The sequence below is a fragment of the Bolinopsis microptera genome, chromosome 8 (genome assembly GCF_026151205.1).
Source record: "Bolinopsis microptera isolate Bmic1 chromosome 8, MBARI_Bmic_1.0, whole genome shotgun sequence".
Taxonomy (NCBI): domain Eukaryota; kingdom Metazoa; phylum Ctenophora; class Tentaculata; order Lobata; family Bolinopsidae; genus Bolinopsis; species Bolinopsis microptera.
In genome coordinates this window covers 11,059,674-11,081,971 of record NC_087079.1, presented here as the reverse complement: position 1 = coordinate 11,081,971, position 22,298 = coordinate 11,059,674, and the positions used below count along the sequence as shown (strand labels likewise).

Below are 22,298 nucleotides of genomic sequence, written 5' to 3'. Positions count from 1 at the left end.
AATGGTATTTTATGAAAGTTCTGAAATAATAACTTGTTTAATATTAATATTATATACAATTTACTTTGAAATATGTTACTGATCAATTGGTATGAATAATAAATTCGAATATGGTATTTTTTATCTTACAATTTTACTTCTTAATAGGTACCAACCACCCAACAGATGTTAGGTACTATGAAGTCAGTATGTACTTGTTACAGAAGGCCCAACATAATGAAAAAACAACTTAAAATAATGCAAAGTACATTTCTCTCAAACCAAACTAGTTCTTCATCTGAAAACCCTAGCCTAGTATCAGAACCATCACAGGGATCTCAGACTGAAGTTGTGTCATTTTGTCGTTTTATTCCTCTACATGCAACATTTTTAAATCAACCTACAACTCCCAATTATCTTGAGAATGTATTCACAAATGAAGATCTCAAAGAAAATAACGATGTTCAACTTGTGAGTGACTTAAAAATCATTTTGGAAGTGTACATCAAAAAAGGAAGAGATGAACGGGCTGCAAATATATTAAGGAATATTATTTGCTCTGGTTTTGTTATGAACACTGTTGCTGTCAACGAAATGAGAGATATCTTCATCAACTCTCTTCATTCTGAATTTCGGAATAATACTCTTAATTACTTGGATATTTTGATTTATTTCATCAGAAATGAGGAGCATACCGATATGGATGTCAGTGATAAAAATACTCTTGTCTTTCAACTATTTAAAGATTCCCTAAACAGAGCACTCAGCAGAAATTCTGAACTATTACATAGAGATAGGCTTGAGGACAAGATTGTTGAAACCTCTAAAAGATTGACGCAATATGAGGATTCTGCTGCCTTATTAGACTTATTTCATTTCGAGGTTGCAAAAACTGTGATAAAAAGAAGAGATTTCCATTTCCTCAATTTTATCAACTTTGAGTGTTTGACAAAAGACAATGCAGCAAAAATTGTAATTAAACTTATTAAACAGCATTACTACTCTGAAGCTATTCACCTCATTATAATGAGTGATGCACAAATTGAAGAGCCTGTTGTCTTTGGTCTTTACAAGCGTGTTACTGATCTCAAAAAAACAGGTTCATACAAGGCCATATCAGTTGAAAAACTGGCTGACTTTCAAGAATGGATGTGTAATAATAAGTTTGATGGTGTCATTGAAAAAATAGGAGCAGCAACTAAAGATCGGAAGAAAAACATATCGAATGACTGGAATGAGCTTGACCACATGGATTAATTAACTATTTTATTATGTGAAATCTTTTTAGGATATTTAATCTACAATATATTTTATTGTTATTTATTATTCATGAGACGATTTTGAACAGCTTAATTTATTTGAGAGAGTCGCAAATCTTTATTATCTTTTCATTAATAAACTATTATTCTGACAGTTGAAAACTGCCTGCTTCGACCAGTGCAGATTATATACCTCATGAAGTGTTACAATGCATTTCTACAACAAGAAATAATAGATGAACTAATTATTACTAAAAATGTCAATTTTTAGTAATAATTAGTTCATCGTTCTAAAGTTTTCATCCCTATTAGAGAATGACAGAGGCGGGTCCAAAACTGTCAACTCAAGAACTGGAATCTCTGTCAGAAGAGGAAAGAAATTCGCTGCTTGCTGTTCTTGCTAGAGCAAAGGTTTTTAAAACTAATGTCGAAATTTTGTTATTCACCTCAATTTAAATTAAATCAATTGGCAGGCCAATAGAATCTGTTCACAGCGTTGAAAAAATGTAATATATTTATCGAATTATTTCAGGAATTCGAAAAGATGGAGGAAGAAGAAACTCATCGACCTATCGAGGGACAACTACTGAAATGGACAAATGTGGTAAAGGGTGAGTTGCACATCTCAAAAATAGATATTGTTTTGTCCTAAGTCTTAAAATACGGTTTTTAAAACTAGATTAGCTCCTTTCCTTTGGCACCAGGTGGCAACCGTTCTAGTTATCAAAATATATTATTTCAGGGTGGCAACAAAGATGGTTTTTCCTCTCTCCTGATGTTGGTCTCCTTCACTACTTTTTGGTATGTTTGACGCCTCATTTTCAAGTCTCTAACCTTCCATCTGAACTAATGACTAGTAATCTCCTGAGTTTATATATTGCACAGCAATTCGAGTCTAGATCAAGCGCAATGTAACATGTCGAGTCAGAAGTGAAATGCGAAAATATCCATAAAACGGTCTAGTACAACACTTTTTCAATAGTACTAGATTAGGTTTAAATAGTAGTTTCAAACGAAAGGAGTCAGGATATCTTATTGTAATGGGTATGTTATCCTATTATTCGAAGAAGGAAAAATACTGGACAAAGAAACTCTGCTTTTTCTGATCGGTTTAACCGTGTTGTGACAAAATTTAACAAAGCAATTGTCAGGCGTACAATTATTTTGAACAAAATTAAAAAAAACTGCATTAATTGCTTCATTAAGTTTGACATGTGCCACTTGTCATGGAGAGAGTATGCCACCTGGACTCTAGTCTGAAACGCACCCAAGTTAATAAAACAAAATTTTTATTAACTTGGCAGCACCAGCATGGCAAAGTAGTCCACTCAAATACTGCACATACCAGAATTTCTTCAAAGAAAGCGTGTATTCAAATGTTCGAAAACAGCTAACAAAACATAATGGTGTCCTGAAGTAAAGGTAAACCCAAATAACCCCCACTAACTGCACCACAAATAAACTAAGATAGTAAGATTAGCTACAGGTGCAGGTCCACAGGTGCTGTTTCCATCGTTCATCATCTCCTTTACCTGCAATGTTATGGTCTGGTAAGTTCAGTTCACTGACAGTTCCGATTGGCTCGGTGTCTCATCTGACATTACATAAAGGAGGAGTTAGTATAAGTACTGATCTTGCTGTGATTACTGATAATCTTTCCTAAATGAGAAAAACTTGGAGCCAAATTCGACCTGAGCTTCTGTAATGGCTGTTATTAGAAGGAAATCTGACATTGTACCGTCACAGATTAACCCTTGGAACACTTTATCCAAATTTTCACTGGACTTTTTTCTTTAAACATCGGCGTATTTAAGTATTTTTCATTCGATGCGAAAAAAAGAAACTCAGCTGAGGTTGTCCATTAAATCACACAAAATGCAAAAACAACTGAAAAACGAAGAAATTATACCGTGGCAATGGAAACAGCAATTATTGAACTTCGTTATATTATCATTTGTAACGTAAGATGTTGATAATATGCCCTAATATGACAGATGTTATGTCATATTACAGATGTCACAAGAATGGGACTGATTTGTAACAATAAATGCGATGACTTTCTAACTTTCAATAGATTTAGCTCATCATAACTCATGAGTTAAGTGTAGAAACTAGGTAAAATAGTCATATAATAATGATAACATTATTTATGATGGCAACATGATTAAAATAGTATTTTCTTCAAACATAATGTTTCCTCGAGTCATTGTTTACAATTACTGTACTGTCGTAAAATTAGTAAATTAGTAAAGTTGTAGCTTTTAAAAGTAGTAAGTACTGTGCAAGTTATGGCTAAATGTCAAACCAATTAAATGCTATAGTAAACTGTAAAGACTATACGTTACTTAACAGATCACAGTTATTGTAATAAGTAATATGGTATAAATATTAGATATCAGAGTTATGGGACCGAATGGCATCGTTTAAACAAACTAGACCAAAGTAAAAACAGTAAAACATTTAAGATAGCTCAACTGCACGCACAATATATAATTAACATTGGCACGTCCTATTTCAGTAATGTAACGAGAGGGTAAAGAATGCACACTTGAAGTATTTATATCTGATCTATCCCATCTGTTGACAGTAACTAATTAGAACCGGATACAGTTTAGATAAACGACTGATAGAAACCTTCGTTGGTAGTGTCGAACAAAAATCACTAAACAATCCTGTGAAGCAGGAATAGAAGGTGTGCAGTTCGTTCTGATTAATCAAATATAACCTGATTGGCAGCAGTATGTATCCGAGCTCTAGCAGGACATTTAAAGTAGTAGCAGATTTGGTAGTCGCAGAAATGGTAATGAACCGCCGCGCGTGTGGGGAATACTTCTCTCCGGCGGCTTCTGATAGATGAGTCAACAAATCATTAGCTGTGAGTGGTGGACTGGACTGGTTGGTTTGGAATGTAGCTTTCTGATTGGTTGGTTTGTGTCACGTGACTAAAATGCACCTCTTTAATTGGTCAGTTTGATAATTAATGGAACAAATCGTTAGCATCAAGCAACATTGAACTATTGAACCTACTTGAAAAGTAAGTAACAAGTTATGACTATCAGTGTTGTACAGGCACAGTTATCCGTGTCATTGTGAAGGAGCTATACTTTGTGAGGACGTCATAACATAAATCAGTAAACAAATCAGTAAACAGAGCTACTACTATACTATACTATATACTAAACTGTTGTTTAGTAATGACTGTGCTAATAGGTGCCACACTAACTTGGTGGTGTGATAGTTATTGGTACACCAGGTGTCACAGAATCCTGACCCACTCGACAAACCTATCACCAAATAAAATACGTTCTCGTACAAACTCTAATAAATATTATAACATTAGCATACTTAAAATATTATAACTTATATTAAGATATTATCTAGCATATTTAAAATATTATAACTTATATTCAAATATTATAGTCAGTAGATTGACATCCAGACACAGAGTGGTAAGTAATGAATATTGACACGTCGTTGATCCTAAACTGCTGAGTTAGGGATGGTTGAGCGTTATATTAGAGATGGTCATTAAACGACCAAGATAGTTCTGGGCACAGATTGTAAGCGAGACAACAGTAGGATAACATATTATTAACACTAAATTCATTAGTTTTTGAGGAGTTAACAATAAATTAGTCGATTGTAAACGTGTCTGAATAATGATGTTTAATAAATGCTCGTTGCAGCACATGTGACATGTCACTTCAGAGACATGTTACTAAGTTGTGTTGCTTCGTTACTTAGTAGTGGTATCAGGCACCAGCTGATCAAAGTGCACTTCTATACAACTTTCAGACTGTGAAATGTGTTGCATGTGGTACAATACTGCCACAAAACTTTAAACAGAAACTGTATGACCAAGTAGTATGAGGTAGTGCGTTGACAACCAAGGCTCCAATGAGTGAGGTAACCCATAGTGACCGAGTTATTAGGTTAGTGTAGTTAGGGTAACTACGGTTACTATGGTTATTAAAGTAACTAAGGTTATTCAGGTTACTACGGTTACTCGTGTTACTTGTCGTCATTACTTTAAAACACCCTGTCACTTTACACCTCTGTGTAACGTTAACGTGTCATTTGACGCTGCATCCACATAGAATTAACTCATTACTTCTAGAACTACTGGGGATCTGAAACTATGTGTTTCTCAAATGACAAGCTGTCTTCTTACTCCTTATAATGCACAGCTGTAGTTATATATGTCTATATCCGCAAGTTACTTCATGGAGGGCACGAATTGGAGTGTTCAAGTCCCGGCTGCGCTGGGTTGTTTGAATTATTTTACTGTCTCTAAACGGGCACCGTGCTAAAATACAGATAAACGGGTGATATTTCAACAGATTGTGGTTGTTAATCAAATACAGATAAACGGGTGATATCTCACACAACTGATTGTAGAACAACTACAATCAGTTAATAAATGTGTTCATAAGTGTGAGATCAAATAATGAGCAGCGTAATTATTGTCTAATTAGCTTGTTAACTATAACACCAGTCTTCAGTTAATTGCATTAGATCTGCTACGGCTAACTATGGAGAGGAAAATATACTCAGGATTGTAAGAAACATTTTAGGACAATTTTAGTGTTTCTCGGGCAATAAAAAGACATGAAATGGTGATTGTCACAAGCAGAATGCAGCTCTCAGATCGGTTGGTTTACATCACTGCTCGTAGCCGAAATGATCATCAATCACCAAAACTATTGGAAACTAATTTATAAAAGTTAGTTTTAAAGTTGGAACCCCGCTGTAAGCATATTATAATGACAATAAAAACATAATTATAAGCACTTTGAATAATTACCTATCTTCGTGAATGCTAAATTCCATTGTTATGTGACATAATTAAATGTCTAGCGTCTATTTCCCACTTTAACCTTGTAACTATTGAACCTACATTAGCAATAAATTACCACTAGTTTAAATAATTAGGAGGTATTTATTTAGTAATAATTTAATTAGTAGTATCTTTAAATAGACATATTGAAGGTCCCTCACGTTTATTTAATAGTACCGATAAAGATAACCTCATACTCAAAACACAATGGATCAATTTAATTTTTAAAACAAATAACAATATCCCTGCTATTTACTAGTAAACAAACTATGAAGCAAACTATCAAGCATTGGACAACAAAGTTTCCGCTATTTAAACGGGAATTAAACAAGCACAAAAGCAGTACTCTTCCGGAACCTTCTAGAACTTTCCGTATCTCATGCACTACAAAACACAGCTAATATTATGTATCGCGGCGCTCGGCCAGAATATTGGACAAAAGTAGATGATGTTAATACTAGTAGTTTTGATGTAGTCAATTTATAATTTATAATATCTACATCAGTATAGTATTGTGGATTTGTGGTACAGTAATGTGAATTTAGTAATGTCTATTTTACGTGTAAGTGTTAAATTGCTAAATTACACCCGACCTCATTGAAGTATGAAGTGAGTGCTGTTTAGTTTGGGATATCAGATATAATGTGGACCTGTGATATAATGTGATGTGTTATCGAGAAGTTAGACAGAGTTAATGAGAATAGTGTGTTCTAATAAATTTGCTCATATCATTTTTTCCTTTTAAGTTTAACAAACGATTGTTAGAGATCTTTGGAAGCAGATAAAACTACTAAACACTGTAAAACTCAATTTTACACCTCTCTAATACAGAGAGGTCCGCTCTGTAGCTGTACTAGCTTCAAAGTTAAATAAATACGTTCAGCCACAGAAAAGGAAAAAACAATGGAAAGATTCAGCTGCTTTCTGCGTGTGTAATATAACAATCAAGGTCCATTTCGAATAAGTAGATTATCTCGGCCTTGTAATATTAGCATAGTGCCCGTTTAGCAAGTGTAACCTATTTAAAGGAATCTGTCCCCACTAGCTCTCTGGATGTGTCCAGAATACAGCTCCCCCTCTCTCTCTCTCTGATTGGCTAGTTTACGTCACGTGTCCAGAATACAGCTCTCTGATTGGTTGCTGTTTATACTGTTAGCAAGCTAACTACTAATTTTAGCAGTCACGTTGTCAAACACTGTTATGTGAACATAGTGCAAGTGTAATTTTTCAAATTGATCTAGTACTGGAATACTGAAATACTGAAACAATCGCCTCGAAAGTCAATGAGACAGCTGGTTTGTCGCCACGTGAGTCAAATTAACCAATCACCCAAATGGACAACTGAACAAGCTAGAGACTTAATACGAGAGGAATAAGGAATTAAGCACTGATTATATAATTTAAGATGTCTTAATCCATTCAGACCTATTATCAACATCACCAGTGAATTTGTAGTCTGAGTAAGTGAGTATCGAAATGGAAATGGCACAATTGCGTGGATAAATCAGTATCAAAGCGCTGATAGCGCCACCGAATAGCTTTAATGAAAAATGTTTATTTGCATAACAGATGCAGGGAACTGGATCAGGTCCAGCACGTGCACTAACTCAGTCATTACATAGAATAATATATAATTATTATAATATTATCATTATACTTAATTTGACATAATTCGGGGATACTAACGCATATGCATCAGAGTGGGGCGACTCAGGCGAGTCTATGATTCCAGGACTGGACTATATTCATCAAAATACTGCTATCTCTCTCTCTAAATTAGAATCATCTGCATAATATCATCTGCATAATATCATCTGCATAATACCTTCTACTTGATCACATTTTATCTGAAATTAACATGAATTGAAACGTGGTTCTTTGTAGTGTTAGCTAGTCATATTGTGATGCAAACTAACCAGCCAGACTTCAGAGAGCTGTATGCGAGTAGAGTGGCTCAAGCTAACCAATTAAAAAGCTGTATTGTAGTCACGTGACTCAATCTAACCAATCAGATAGCTGCATTTTGGTCATAAGACCATACTTTAATACTTATCACCTGTAACATACCAAAAAAACTCTCATTCGAATTTTAGATGATATTTACACACATATCAAAGTCTAATTTTTCGCTCACTGACGAACGTTTAAAAAGCTAAATAAGATGAAAAATGCCTGTCTGTTTGTGAAAATTCAAAGTACCCACTCAATGGCATATTTAAATAATGATAATTACAACGTGAGATAAATGTCAGCACCAATTAGAGAGCTGTATTTATGTCACGTGTTATATTCATATGTCACGTGATTCACGTGTTATATTCTTGTAAACCTAACAGAACTATTTCAGTCGGAGGATAAGAAATTGATGGGTCCAAGAGGTTCTCTACGACTAATTGTAAGTGTGAAAACTTAATCTCACATCTGTACTTAAATTTAATGTCAAAATAGTATGATATCAGCATTAAAGCAACTACTTTACACTGCATATTATTATTACTGGATAACTTAATTGTCTTATTGAACCATGATATATTCAATAACAAACTCAGAAGCACATAAGTTTTTCTCTTCATGTTATCTGTTATTAGATTTCTCCCGGTTATTTACCCCTCTGAAATTAAAGATATTAGATTGCTGATTAAGTTATTGCCACCTAGGTCTCAAGGTTATTATAATGTGATATAATTACCAATATTCCAGGGCGCTGTGGTTCAACCCTCCGGAGAGGACCAGCTAATGTTCTCGATCGTTCCACAGCAAGGAGACCCGTACAAACTTAAAGGTAAGAGAGACAACCAACTATATAGCTGTATTATAGTCACGTGAGTCAAACTGACCAATCAGAGAGCTGGATCTTGTTTCTAGATTGTTTCTCAGAAACAAAGTAGACAAACACTACTACTACTACTACTACTAACAACAAGATTTCGACATTTTAGGCGCTAAATAAGACCAGAAATCAATGTTACTCTGCATCATCTTCACTAAACTAAGCTATGAATTACCAACTTTGGTGAACAAAGCTGGAAGCTTGCGAGTTGTGTGTCTCTTCAAAGGGCTTATAATCGTGACGTCACATATTGTTCAAGGTCACCTCCTAATCACGTGACCTCCTAATAAACCTCCGATATATTGTGCACTGGACCTTTGATCTATTGATAAGCGGGAAACTGTATAGCTTATGTAGCCAAGATATTGACCTCGTGAGAGTGAGATTACAAAGAAGTAGTATCACGTGATATCTACTCCGGCAGCTAAGTAGTACCTCTTAATGGGCAGTAATTTGGGGTGGCGGGATAAAAAGGGGCGAAGAATGGTAATTTGGTATCGTACCTCCCCTCTAATCTAATTTGTATCTTAATCAGTACATCTTATGAAATGTATGCTTGTTCATAACATCTGCTTTTTTAGATACACTTGTGTAATTATATACACATGTGTCTAGAAAAGCAGATTTGATGAGATGAGTCTTAAATTCTGTGATATATACAAATCAATCACATAAAGTAAGACTTGCTCAACGTAGCTTAAATTCGAGGCAAAGCATATAATTTCCGGACTTTAATATCATACTTGGCAACAACATAACTAAATTGAACATGTCAGATCATTTTATTTCGAAGAGTTAAACTAATTAAAAATATGTACGGTAAATGATGTCTGATTTCTCTTTCGCTGTGTTAAAAGGTGATAGCGAAACTATAAAATAGCAACTAATTCCCAAGTGATTACATAAAGAGATAACAACTTTTATTCCCCAGTGGCTACACTAAAAGATAAGCAAGTGTGGATAGACCGTATTCGAAGAGTTATCGAGCGCCACACCACTGATGTCAATACACTGGTACGCACAGTCTTACTACTATACTTACTATTATACTTACCACTATACTTACTATTATACTTACTACTGTACTAACTAATATACTTACTATTATACTTACTACTATACTTACTATTATACTTACTACTATACTTACTACTATACTTACTATTATACTTACTACTATACTTACTATTATACTTACTATTATACTTACTACTATAATTACTATTATACTTACTACTATACTTACTACTATACTTACTACTATACTTACTAATATACTTACTACTATACTTACTAATATACTTACTACTATACTTACTATTATACTTACTACTGTACTTACTACTGTACTTACTATTATAATTACTACTGTACTTACTAATATACTTACTATTATACTTACTAATATATATAATCATCATTTTTTACTTACTATAACTATTGGTTATTGTTATCCCTAAAAATTTAAACTGCTTCAATTTTGTTCATGAGGTGAACTGTATGGTCATTGTTATCTGTAGATGTTTAGTCTCTGTGTAACCGCTTCACACTCTAGTGTTAAAAGTATGTTGTATTATATAGGGTACTGGGTAGGACGTGTATTTTCACTAGGGTAATGACTGGATCTACTATACAAGAAAGCAGCAAAATACATTGTAGGGGGATTAGGTGTGATTTCTGTACAATAAAACCACTTCAATACAGCAATACTAACTATTTCAATCCTATAAATAATGGTAACAAACCAATTATCGCAGGTAAAAGCAGCCGCTGCTACAATGCCAGGACAGCAACAAGCCACGGAAAATGTTACTATAACAAGATCACAAAGCAATTCCTTCCGCAAATCTAAACGTTCTAGACCCGTAAGCTTGTAGCTTTGTAGATAGTTCAATACTACTGTGTACAATAATTCAATACTAATTCAATTTTGAAATTATTGATGCATACTAATTAAATGCTTTTGATACTACTGTCCATCTTTTCACTGTTAAGAGAAGTTTTAGAGTCCCATTTGACACTCTGAATATTGAACTATATATAGTATATTAACACAACACCATTACAGGGAAGCACCGTTAGTACTGTCGGTATGGCTGTTAACACCGCGGTAAATAGCAATCCTCCGGCTCAGATGGTTGACATGAACAAAGTCCTGCATTGTTTGAATACCGGTCACAGGAACCAACTTCTCATGAACCAGTTTATTGAGGTAATAAATACACGGAGGGGTTGTGATGACAGATTTAGTTATTTCAGCAGACCAATGTACAATAGTGCCATACTTGAATGTTTAATGTTGAGACTTTAATGTTGAGAATTGAACACACATTTCATTTCAGGATTCCGATAAGTTCGCTGATACAGTAAGTACTTGTTTTAGTATGGTTGTTTTAGTATATTCGCCCTGGATCAACGTGCTGCAAAATACAGAACTGACTGTATATAATATGTTAATACATTATGTCTGCCTTGCTTTCTTCTCATAATAGACATATGTTTACCATGATATTTTACAGGCAGTGTTGCGGTACAAAGCTGCATCACAGGTAAATATCAATTGGGTGTGTTATTTATATGTAAACTTGTGTCACGTGAACAGCATCTTAAGCGGCTCGTTTAGACCTTCTGGCGCGCGCGGTCGCCGAACGACATTCATGTAACGCAAAAAATCATCTCTCACATTTATTTTGTGCGCGTAAGACGCGACGCGCGCCTACGAATTACATGGAATTGTGTCCGTATAAACAAAAACATTACCTGTTATAACTCCTGTAATTTGACCCATAAGCTTAAAATACCACATTCTAGAATTTTCTCTCCTCATTTGCTTTTATTATCATATCATCAATTCTAAAATACAGAGGTTCTTTATTGTGATAAGAACCGCTTCCAACTTATTACCTTATGTGTTTCACTTTTGGAATGTCTATGAATTATCAATATCTCTTTCCAGGCACTGTTCAAGCAGTTGGACGAATGTTACAGTATCATCAACCACCTAAAGGTTGGTGACGAGAGAGACAGAATATCTTCCTTTGCAAGCGTCACCAGCGGTGAAACCAGCAGTCACGAGCCTGTCAGGTAGTGATATTTTTAAATGTTATACATGACAATTTATCCCAAATATTCACAATTTGTTTGTATTCTCAATTATGAAGTTTATACTACTGGATACAAGTTAGAAATAAAATCAAACCACCAGGCACACACAATATTTTGTTTCGCTGATATTTTTATAAATTAAAAAATAACCACAACCCTCAGATCCGGCAGCACAGGACAGAAAACTACTGACTCTGAGGAAGCAACCTTTTCTGACACCTACAATCACATCTCCAACTCTATCAACCATGGTGAGTACATGCTAGTTAGCTAGTGCAGCTTCAGTTGTGAATATCGCATTTGTAGGCATTGCTTTAGTTCAGGATACCGCATTTGTAGGCATTACCTTAGTTCAGGACACCTGCATTTGTAGGCATTGCTTTAGTTTTGTATTCTGTTTTAGTTCATCTCGCAGTTCGCAGAAGATATTATATTGTCATTCTGTACCTCATTATACCTCATTCAACTCTGCAGTTGTGTTGTTTTAATTTCTTAGTTTAAAGTTTAAAACATATAATCGGTAACAGTCGGTCGTAATGAATTTCTTAATGGTATGTAGTATATGTAATATGTATCCTGCGAAATTAGTGAGAATACTCTAAAGATCAATTTAATACAATTTATTTATTAACTGTTACACCAGCTAATATAAGTTTTATTACATTTTCGTTACAAATACTAAAAGATACCCAAGATAATCGTAGGTGTAAAAAGTATTAGTCATAACAAGTTAATTAGTCATAACAAGTATTATGAAATGTTCGTAGCTGCTATAAATATACCAGTAATCACAAGTACTATTAAATATTCGTAGGTGCAAAGCATATCAGCCACATGGTTTCCGAACTGGAGGCAGACGTTGTCGTAAGTTCGCTGATTACTAAAATTGCATCGACAGACCCACTAATAAACGGACAGACCGACAAACTTACTGATTTCCGGGATTCAATCTGTGAGATTATTGGTTCTATTTCGAGTAGTTCGGGTGGTGATGAGTCTGAAACGTTTAAGGATGAGGAGTCTGATAGTTTTGGGGGAGATGGGTCTCAAAATAAGGGAGAGAGGTCTCAAAGTAAGGAAGACAAGTCTCAGTATTTGGAAGACAAGTCTCAGGATAGACTAAATGAATCCCAAAGTATTGGAGATCGAGATGAGTATCAAAGTTGTGACGAGGTGTCTCCTGAATGACTTATGATCGCCGTTTGGTTTGTCAGTAAATATAAATCAGGGAGGGGCGGTTGTTAGAAGATGAAGCTCAGTGCAGTTTTGCTCATAAGCTCAGGACCTGTGTAATTGGTTGTATAAATCGGGACTCTCTGGTTACGAAACTTGTTCTATAATTTCATTCCATAAAATGTGAAATCTTTTCATTCTTGGTCATTTTGTTTATTCTTGGGCGCTTCGTTTTGTTCATTCTTCTCTGTAATTTCTTTCAATGTTGGTTACAAAAGACAGACAGTTGACGCTTATGCAATATGCTTGTAAATACTCCAGCTACCAGCTACAGTATGAAAGATTAGCATGCTGTTTGGGGCTTGACTAACTGTTATGTCAGATCAATGTGCTCTTTGTGAGCTATACCCTGATTAGTGATTATGCCATGGTTTTGGGAAGGAACCATGATTTTTTGTCCATTTTTAGACAGAAAATACCTTGAATCTTGATCTCTGTATGAGCTGCTAATGCCATGGCGAATGTATTCTATGTTCTGTGTTATGTCTATGCTGATGCCGATTGCCAACTCTCTCTGATCCACGCTATAAATCATCACAAATGTTCTGCTCCTTTACAAACAAAACGATCTTTGGGACTTCTTTGATCTTGTGATTATCTCATGAAACACTCTGCAAGCTTCCAAGTAGCTTTAGCACACCAGCACATCAGCACACCAGCGCTGACAAAGTGTCTCCATTTCAGATAAGAGAAACAACTCGTAAGATGATGAGAAGTTTCTCCAAAAGTGGAGGAGGGTCCAGGAGAAGCAATAACTGGCAAGGCTGTACTAGATCCAGGTCAAGCAGTCCTAGGGACAGCATTTGTGGGGACTCTTCACTGAAGGGGCCGTAGTGGGCCAATATGGGGTAGAATTGTTCTATAAACAGAATTTAATAGTTCGATAGAATTACAATTTGTGAGTGTTATAAATGCAGCAGATGGGAAGGGTGGAGGGTGTCAGATACATTGCATGGGTAAGATGGTTAAATTGAGCTATGAATAATAAACATGGGTCAGATTATAACATCACCGGGTTGTAAACATTGGTCAGGTTGGTTAGATATACTAATAAATGGAAGTGTCGTATATTATCTCTGTTCGCAACCAGTATAGTAGCCAAGGAAAATGGTCTAAAATATTGTTTTCAAGACTCACTGTCGTAGTATAGTATATCTGATCGGGAAGAAATTTATCAATAAATATCCAATATTTCATGATTCAGTATTAATTGTCGGAATATCCAAGTTAAGTGATCCTGAAAGTTTCAGTGGTTGTTATAAATTGTGTAAGTTATGGGAAAATTTGAAATTTTTGATTTATTGTTGTATTTCATAGTTGGAGTTTTAATTTTTTATGCTACAAATTTATACGAAGTTTATATAACGAATATGATGAGTGTGAGAATGAGGTTTCCTATAGAGTTCCCAACGTTCTGATTTTTATACCAGTATGATTGTGAATTGTTTAAAATTTTCGTCACTCAGTTTTCAGCCTATATGGCTATTTTGTGTTTTTGGTCAATTTAAATTTTGAGCCACTAAGATCTAAACAGATACCGATACATTTTATCATTCGTTATAAAGTTGTTGCGGGTCAAATGAAATTGAAGTTACTAACTATGAATAACTACAATCAAAACAGACACATCAAAAGAAGAAAACTTTATAATTTTAAATGTTCTGTGTTCTCAAACGCCAGTTTCATTTGACAACGCTAAAAAGTAGATATTTTTTCTTGCATTGCTCGCTATTTCTATGATAGTTTATTGTAGTTATACATTAAACTAATAGAGCTTAATTGAACAACCTGGTGTATGATACTTGGTTAAAATTATTACTACTAATTCAAGACGTAGTTGGTATTTCATAAGAATAGGAAATACTACAATTAATGTAAATACTTAAATACAATCTACGTCATAAAATCCGGTCATAGAAACAGAGTATTTTGGCAAGATACTGTGTGATATTAACAAACATATTTCACATCAATTAAACCGTGCTAGCCAAGTAATCTAATGACTTTAATGGAATAATTGTTTACTTTGTTTTTATTTACTGATTGTACTTTCCTGAAACTAATTATTGTTTGCTGATAACCGGGGCTGAGAATCTACAGAAAAGAGGGCCAGTGAATGCGATTCGGTCTGAGGAACCGTTTTAAAAAGAAGCAGAAAGATGAACGAAATGAAGAAAGTAGAGATGGTCTGTTGATTGCTGGGGTCGAAGAGTGTGTGCCAGGCTCAGGTAATTTTAACCTGGACCAGAACTGAACTTTTTATATTAACCTGGATGGTTTATTTTTATAATTAGTTACAAACATACTATAGACAGTAAACACAATTCACAAACTGACATTTTCCAGTTTCTCCTGACAAATACATAGCTCATTGTAACTGATCCAAGTTCCTTTGACGGCTCCCTCTCTCTCTCTCTCTCTCTCTCTCTCTCTCTGTCCACAATTACAAACCACGTTTACGTAAATCCTAGACGGTACGTGACGCGTCACATAACGTAGCGGACAGAAGCAGTAGAACATGAATATTATCCAAGTCTTCGTCGTCATATTGCTTGCAATCCAATTTTCTAACTTGTTTTTCGTGTGTTCAGAGATATTGAGGCACCACTTATACATCGTATAATTTGAGACACATTTTTCGTATTTAACAGCCCTGATGTGCCCGCCCGCCTTGTACTTGTCGACAATTACATTATGTGTAGGAGGTTTGGCTATTATAGGTAATTATAATATAGGGGGTACCTATTTTAGGGGTACCTAATACCTTGGGGGGGGGGGGTGTACCTAATACCTTGTCGATATCCCATCAAAAACCACTGTCAGTGTCACCCCCGTGTACTGTAAAACACCAAGGAACTACTATAACCTCTAATATAACAAGTTGGTGGCGCACACTACACAGTGACAGTAGTCGTATTACTGTACTTTGCTTTTATATAATATAATATAGCTGGTCTTCGTATGTGCTCAACTTTCAAGTTGTCATGCCCATATATGGTCTGATTGAGAGGTAAACATGAAGACATAATATCTTTGTTTTTCACGATCTTTACCGGTCTTTACTTATACCTGATGTGACGTTTAAGTTGGGATGATGTAGTGAGGTAGTGGTTAGTTCTTTTAACAACTTTAACACTTGTTTTGACTTGCCCGTCTTGTGAGTAAAATTTAGTCGGTAGTTGGGTGTGTTAAATTTAAACAGTCGTTAGTTGGGTGTGTTAAATTTAAACAGTCGGTAGTTGGGTGTGTTAAATTCTTTGAAACGCAGAGTTTCGTTTTATCGCACGTTTAGGAGGTTGAACTTAAAATCTGAAGTTAGAATTACAGAACTTAATAGAAGTTTCATATTTGCTAGTTGCTACCTATTGAACAATAGTTCTGTCCGTGTAGCGTGTAAATGTTTCAGTCACATTCCGGCCCTCATGAGGCACCTTGGCACGTTAAATGGGTTACGTCTTGGGTTACCATTTGCATTGTTCACTACCTTACTCGGGAATATTATAGCGGGTTAATTTATGACTGGGAAAATTAATAACCGGGAAAAATATGGCGGAATTTCCCAAAACCCGCCAAATTATCCCGGTCATGTATTTACCGGTGGCCGACCTTTCAAGTTTTTTTTCAGAGGTCAACAAATTTTCAACCGAAATTTCTGTTTTTGTTACTTGTTAAAGAAGTTATTTCAATTTACAGTTACTGATCCCTTACTGATATTACTCAGAAATAGAAAAAAAGACACGTCTAGTATTTAAAGGAAAATAAATCTATAGCAATAATAAGTCAAATCTTCATTAAAGCGTATTCTCATTCTCATTATCGCTAATGTCCCCTCCATTATCATTATTGATATCCCCCTGCTGCTGACCGTCGTTGTCTTAACAAGACTTTCATTTTGTCCGCTAATGGGGCTACTGCTCTGAAGGTCAGCCGGAGCTTAATTTCCTGCCCACCGCTTGGTATTGGGGAACGTCTTGGCTTTGCATCTTCAACTGCTCCAGTAATCAATCCACCGTGGACCATGAAATAGTGGCACAGTTTACTCACTTCATGGGCAAGAAAAGTGAGAATCACGGTCCACCCTGAAATCTGATTTCTATAACCAAATTGTGATTTTTATAACGAAATTATGGTAGCAACCGCCAATAAAGTTACAGCCCTCCATCCACTGCTTCAAAAGTCTTCTCTAGCACATATGAGACTTCAGGTAAAATATGATGATCACCACCCCCTTGGAACCCCATAATCTGAGTCGGCGGGTTTTTTTATGACTGGTAAAATTTTTGACCGGGAAAAATATGGCGGAATCTTCCAAAACCGGGGGGGGGCCAACCATATTAAAGTATATTAAAGTATATCCCCGGGTCAAAATCGGAAAAAATCCTACATTTTAATATACTTTAATATACCTACAATTAGAAGATTTATATTCTTCGTTAAGATTTACATGATGAACTATATTTTTCACTCAGATTCGCAAGATAAGCCTGTTTTAGGACTAGTACATGAATTTCCATCCAGATTGGTCAAAAATTGGCTGAGCTATGAGCTTTAAAAAATATGCCCATATTTGGGCATACGCTTTTGCCCAAATTCGCTTTTGCCCAAATTCGATAAAATTTCAATATTTTTTAATGAGACTAACTCTATGTGAAAGATATAACTCAGTGTTTGTTGAATATAGTGGATACTAAGTAAAAAGACCTCCATGAACAAAATTGGGAAAATTGCACATAATATCTCGGTTCGGAATACTAGCCAAAATGACTTCATTAAAATTGAAATAACTCCATCAGTTTTCAATATTTTTTCAAGAACTTTTTGGAATCGATTAAGAATTGCATTTCAAGCTTATTTTGGGCAACAATTTTTGATGTAGGCCTCCAAGGAGATAGGGATATATTAAAGTATATTAAAGTATATTAAAGTATATTAAAGTATATCCCCGGGTCAAAATCGGGAAAAATCCTACATTTTAATATACTTTAATATGGTTGGCCCCCCCCCCCCCCCCAAAACCCACCACTTTATCCCGGTTATAATAATCCCGAGTAAGGTAGTTAGGAGGAGGGGGCGAGGGTCTGAGAAATTTCTATTGAGAGTCCTGGAGGGGGATTTGTTTTAAATTATTGAGAGGGCATTGAGAGTGTCTGATCATCTGATGACATGTTGTTAATGATGACATAATGGAATAGACATGCCGTTTAAGTAATGGTTCTTAATTTCTGCTAGCAGCTTGACTGCTGAAGAGATTAACTCAACGATTTAATGGAATAGAAGTTGTCTTATTAGCAGCATAATCTATGTGACTACAAACATTTGCCTAACCATTCACATGACGTAAATATAAATCGTTCGCCTATAAAATATGCAACATATTAAGTATCTTTCTGATTCTTTGATGACTGCATAGACGTCTTATTTTGTTGAAGAAATGAATATTTACAGTTGAAAAATCTTATGAAAGGCAAAAACAGAATATTTTATGACAATTATTCCAAGTTTGAACAAATTGAAGAATCATCTGGGTTTCGAAATGATGCTTTTATCAACGTTAAAGCATAACTATAATCAGAAACAACCCCACCCATCCTCGGACAGTAACCCACCCCACAACTGTTACCGAAACATGTTAATGTCCTGTAACCATCTTAGTCATCTGTATTTAAAGTTGCAACCCCCTCTTCCCACTTACAATATATCACTATTGACTCAGCCCCACTGTAATAGTGTAATGAGCCTCTGTCCTAACTGTCATATTTCAGTGGCCGACTTTTAACATTTTTGTTTTCTTATCTTGACTCAAGGGTAGACATTAATATCACATTTATTGATTGAGTTGAGTGTGTTTGGTACTAATTATCTCATTGATAACTACCCGCTCACAAACAGCTTCTACGGAGGGGGCATGTAGATTTAAACAGGGTGTGTCTTTTAAAATACAAAAACGGTTTGATGCTTGTTTAACACGCTACCTACACGCTAATGATACTAATAACCCACTTATCAGCCTGATTACAGACTAATTAGTCTCATTACACGTGTAGAGATTGGAAGAGAGCTAATTAGTTAATTACTATCTACAAGTACACTACTCACTCCCACCGGGAATGTAACGATTCAACACGCTGTTTCCGGGTGCTACCTGATGGAATATAATATCTCTCCCAGTTCCACTTGGGTGGCCTACACTTACTTTGTGGTTTGTTTGTGGTTACTCTGTGGTTACTTTGTGGTTTCTTCTAGAATATGTTACTTTGTGGTTTCTTCTAGATTAATCCTGGAATCTCTCCTTTATTTAATGGGGAATACATATTTCTTTTACTTTTAAGCGTCTAATTAGTTCAGTTAATTGATCCATTTAGATGCTGCCTATAATTGATGAGTTCTTTATTCGCTCAAATACCCGTCTACTCAGCTATACAGTTTGCTTATACTGTGAGGGGTGTTGATCAATTAAGAGTCGACATTTTGTGCCACACTCATTCCCAGCTGTCAGATGTGGATCCGGTACCGCAGATAATGTGATAGGAAATGGGTCATTTGACGCGTTGTCATTACGGCTAATAATAAATACATATTGATTACCCCTGGAGAGAGAGAGAGAGAGAGAGAGAGAGAGAGAGAGAGAGAGAGAGAGAGAGAGAGAGAGGAGAGAGAGAGAGAGAGAGAGAGAGAGAGAGAGAGAGAGAGAGAGAGAGAGAGAGAGAGAGAGAGAGAGAGAGAGAGAGAGAGAGAGAGAGAGAGAGAGAGAGAGAGAGAGAGAGAGAGAGAGAGAGAGAGAGAGAGAGAGAGAGAGAGAGAGAGAGAGAGAGAGAGAGAGAGAGAGAGAGAGAGAGAGAGAGAGAGAGAGAGAGAGAGAGAGAGAGAGAGAGAGAGAGAGAGAGAGAGAGAGAGAGAGAGAGAGAGAGAGAGAGAGAGAGAGAGAGAGAGAGAGAGAGAGAGAGAGAGAGAGAGAGAGAGAGAGAGAGAGAGAGAGAGAGAGAGAGAGAGAGAGAGAGAGAGAGAGAGAGAGAGAGAGAGAGAGAGAGAGAGAGAGAGAGAGAGAGAGAGAGAGAGAGAGAGAGAGAGAGAGAGAGAGAGAGAGAGAGAGAGAGAGAGAGAGAGAGAGAGAGAGAGAGAGAGAGAGAGAGAGAGAGAGAGAGAGAGAGAGAGAGAGAGAGAGAGAGAGAGAGAGAGAGAGAGAGAGAGAGAGAGAGAGAGAGAGAGAGAGAGAGAGAGAGAGAGAGAGAGAGAGAGAGAGAGAGAATGAGATTACCACGCTATCAGTCGCTGCTCTTTAACTTTGGGAGATTAGTGAATCTTTCTCAAAATGATTACGCTCAGCTGTTGTTGCTTGTCCCTTCTCTCGTCCACTTGTGTGAATTACCAGAGTTGTTTGGGTAACCTGAGCCGTCTGAGAGTCGTAATTTCTTGTGTATAAGCTGCGCACATTAATACTGGTATTGTTAAAATTATCACGGGCACTTCACCTTCTTAACCTAGAGCAATACATTTCATTATGAGTTTCGTCGATTCAGCGGGGAATTACTGGCCAAGTTTAAAAGACGATGAAATGATGATGACGTCATTGCATGGGTCAGTCAGTGAACAGTAAAACTGCACCCAGGAGTTGACGTAATACAGTACATAGGACACAAGTCTAATTGCAGCAGATTAGTGGACCGATCAGCCCGGCTCTACTACAATTGGGATAATTCCTGTCACGTGTCCCGAATACTGACCTCTGATTGGCTGGTTTCAGTCACGTGGTCACGTGATCTGACGACCGACTGGATTGTATTTGTATTCCGTGCCTCTGGCAAGTAACTTCTGATAGGTGTTTTGTTATTTTGTGATGCGTTGAGTCGATATTAAACGCGGCATTTGTCAGACTCACTATCGTGTGACTCTTGATGTTATGTCTGACGAGGTTTATTTAAAATAAGTTATTATGTCTTAGATTTTGAGGACGTGTTAACCTGCAATTCTGATACATATCATTGACCTTGGTCATTATTGTAAATCTGAATCCAACAGTCTAACCTTAAACTGAAACTCCGGTTTTTTAAATCCCTCTTAACTTTTTAGGATTTAAAATCAATATTTTTGCAGTTGAGGAGGTTTTTCATGAAAGATGATTTTTATTTTGAGAAAGCTTCGTAACTTTGTTCTGCCACTTAAAAGTATTATAATTGGTTGATGCTCAACCGCGAAAATGCCACCACCAATTTGAACACATTTGGGCACCACTTACAAATTTTGATTTGAATTCATCCACATTTTGTTTCTGAAATGTTTCCAATTGGCATGCAGCTTCTCGCCAAGTTTATCATAAATGTTCAAATTGTTTTTCTACCATAATATGTCAACAGTCACTACTTTTTTATTGCTGCTTCACGTTATGCCCGTATACTAATAACTAATAATTATGTACATTGTACATTAGTTTAAGGTTTAAGTTAACACCCTTCGTAGTCTGACCTTATTCTTATAAAACCCTTTTTCAACTATCTCAAAATAAGTTGTGTTCAAAATTCGGTCATTAAAATTTAAATCTAGACGCCTGTTCAATGAACACAATTCCCATTCTGTCGAACGGTTTATTTTTTATTGCAGACGGTCTGACTTTCCGGCGAAATTGACAGGTCCATTTTCATTGGATATTATCTATGATAGAGCCCTATAATTTGAGGGCGTGTCGGTCTAAGGCTGATGAACTTATTATTCCATATATGGTAATACCATATATGGTAATTATGCCATATATGGTGCACTGGCCTCAGGAGTGAGTTCTGTTCAATATTGCGTGTATTTCCGTTATCTGTGCTATAAACGATGTAATCACCTCCTTTAAAGTTAGAATCTTTGCCTCGCGATTGGTCTACACCGTGATTGTTCTACTCCGTGATTAAGATTATAGTTGTAAGTAGGACTTGTCAGTTAATATGAGGGCTTCTTTTAAAGTAATTATCATTATCATGTTATTATTTCTTATTTGCTCGAACGCCTTTTTAGACTGTGCGTTAGGTTTCATAACTCAACAATTTCGATCATTAGTCCTTGCAAGGCATTATTT

General features: G+C 35.9%; 2 protein-coding genes across 4 annotated transcripts in view; both read left to right on the top strand.

Annotated features, from left to right (window-relative positions):
• The window catches only part of LOC134819637 (Golgi-specific brefeldin A-resistance guanine nucleotide exchange factor 1-like), a 391,238-nt gene that overhangs the window by 207,678 nt on the left and 161,262 nt on the right, over positions 1-22,298 (top strand). The gene's annotated exons all lie outside the window — the stretch shown is intronic.
• LOC134819638 (oxysterol-binding protein-related protein 9-like) overlaps positions 1-22,298 on the top strand; it is a 108,838-nt gene that overhangs the window by 78,288 nt on the left and 8,252 nt on the right. For 2 of the 3 annotated variants that reach the window (XM_063829685.1, XM_063829686.1), the window contains exons 2-13: positions 148-1,649; positions 1,771-1,849; positions 1,981-2,039; positions 8,423-8,470; positions 8,776-8,857; positions 9,837-9,919; positions 10,663-10,770; positions 10,974-11,117; positions 11,248-11,271; positions 11,425-11,454; positions 11,862-11,989; positions 12,173-12,261. In XM_063829685.1, coding sequence (XP_063685755.1) covers positions 1,554-1,649; positions 1,771-1,849; positions 1,981-2,039; positions 8,423-8,470; positions 8,776-8,857; positions 9,837-9,919; positions 10,663-10,770; positions 10,974-11,117; positions 11,248-11,271; positions 11,425-11,454; positions 11,862-11,989; positions 12,173-12,261 — 970 coding nt within the window. In that variant the 5' untranslated portion in view covers positions 148-1,553. Of the gene's footprint in view, positions 1-19; positions 1,650-1,770; positions 1,850-1,980; positions 2,040-8,422; positions 8,471-8,775; positions 8,858-9,836; positions 9,920-10,662; positions 10,771-10,973; positions 11,118-11,247; positions 11,272-11,424; positions 11,455-11,861; positions 11,990-12,172; positions 12,262-22,298 lie in introns of those variants that run through there. The other variant, XM_063829684.1, reaches the window with a different exon arrangement.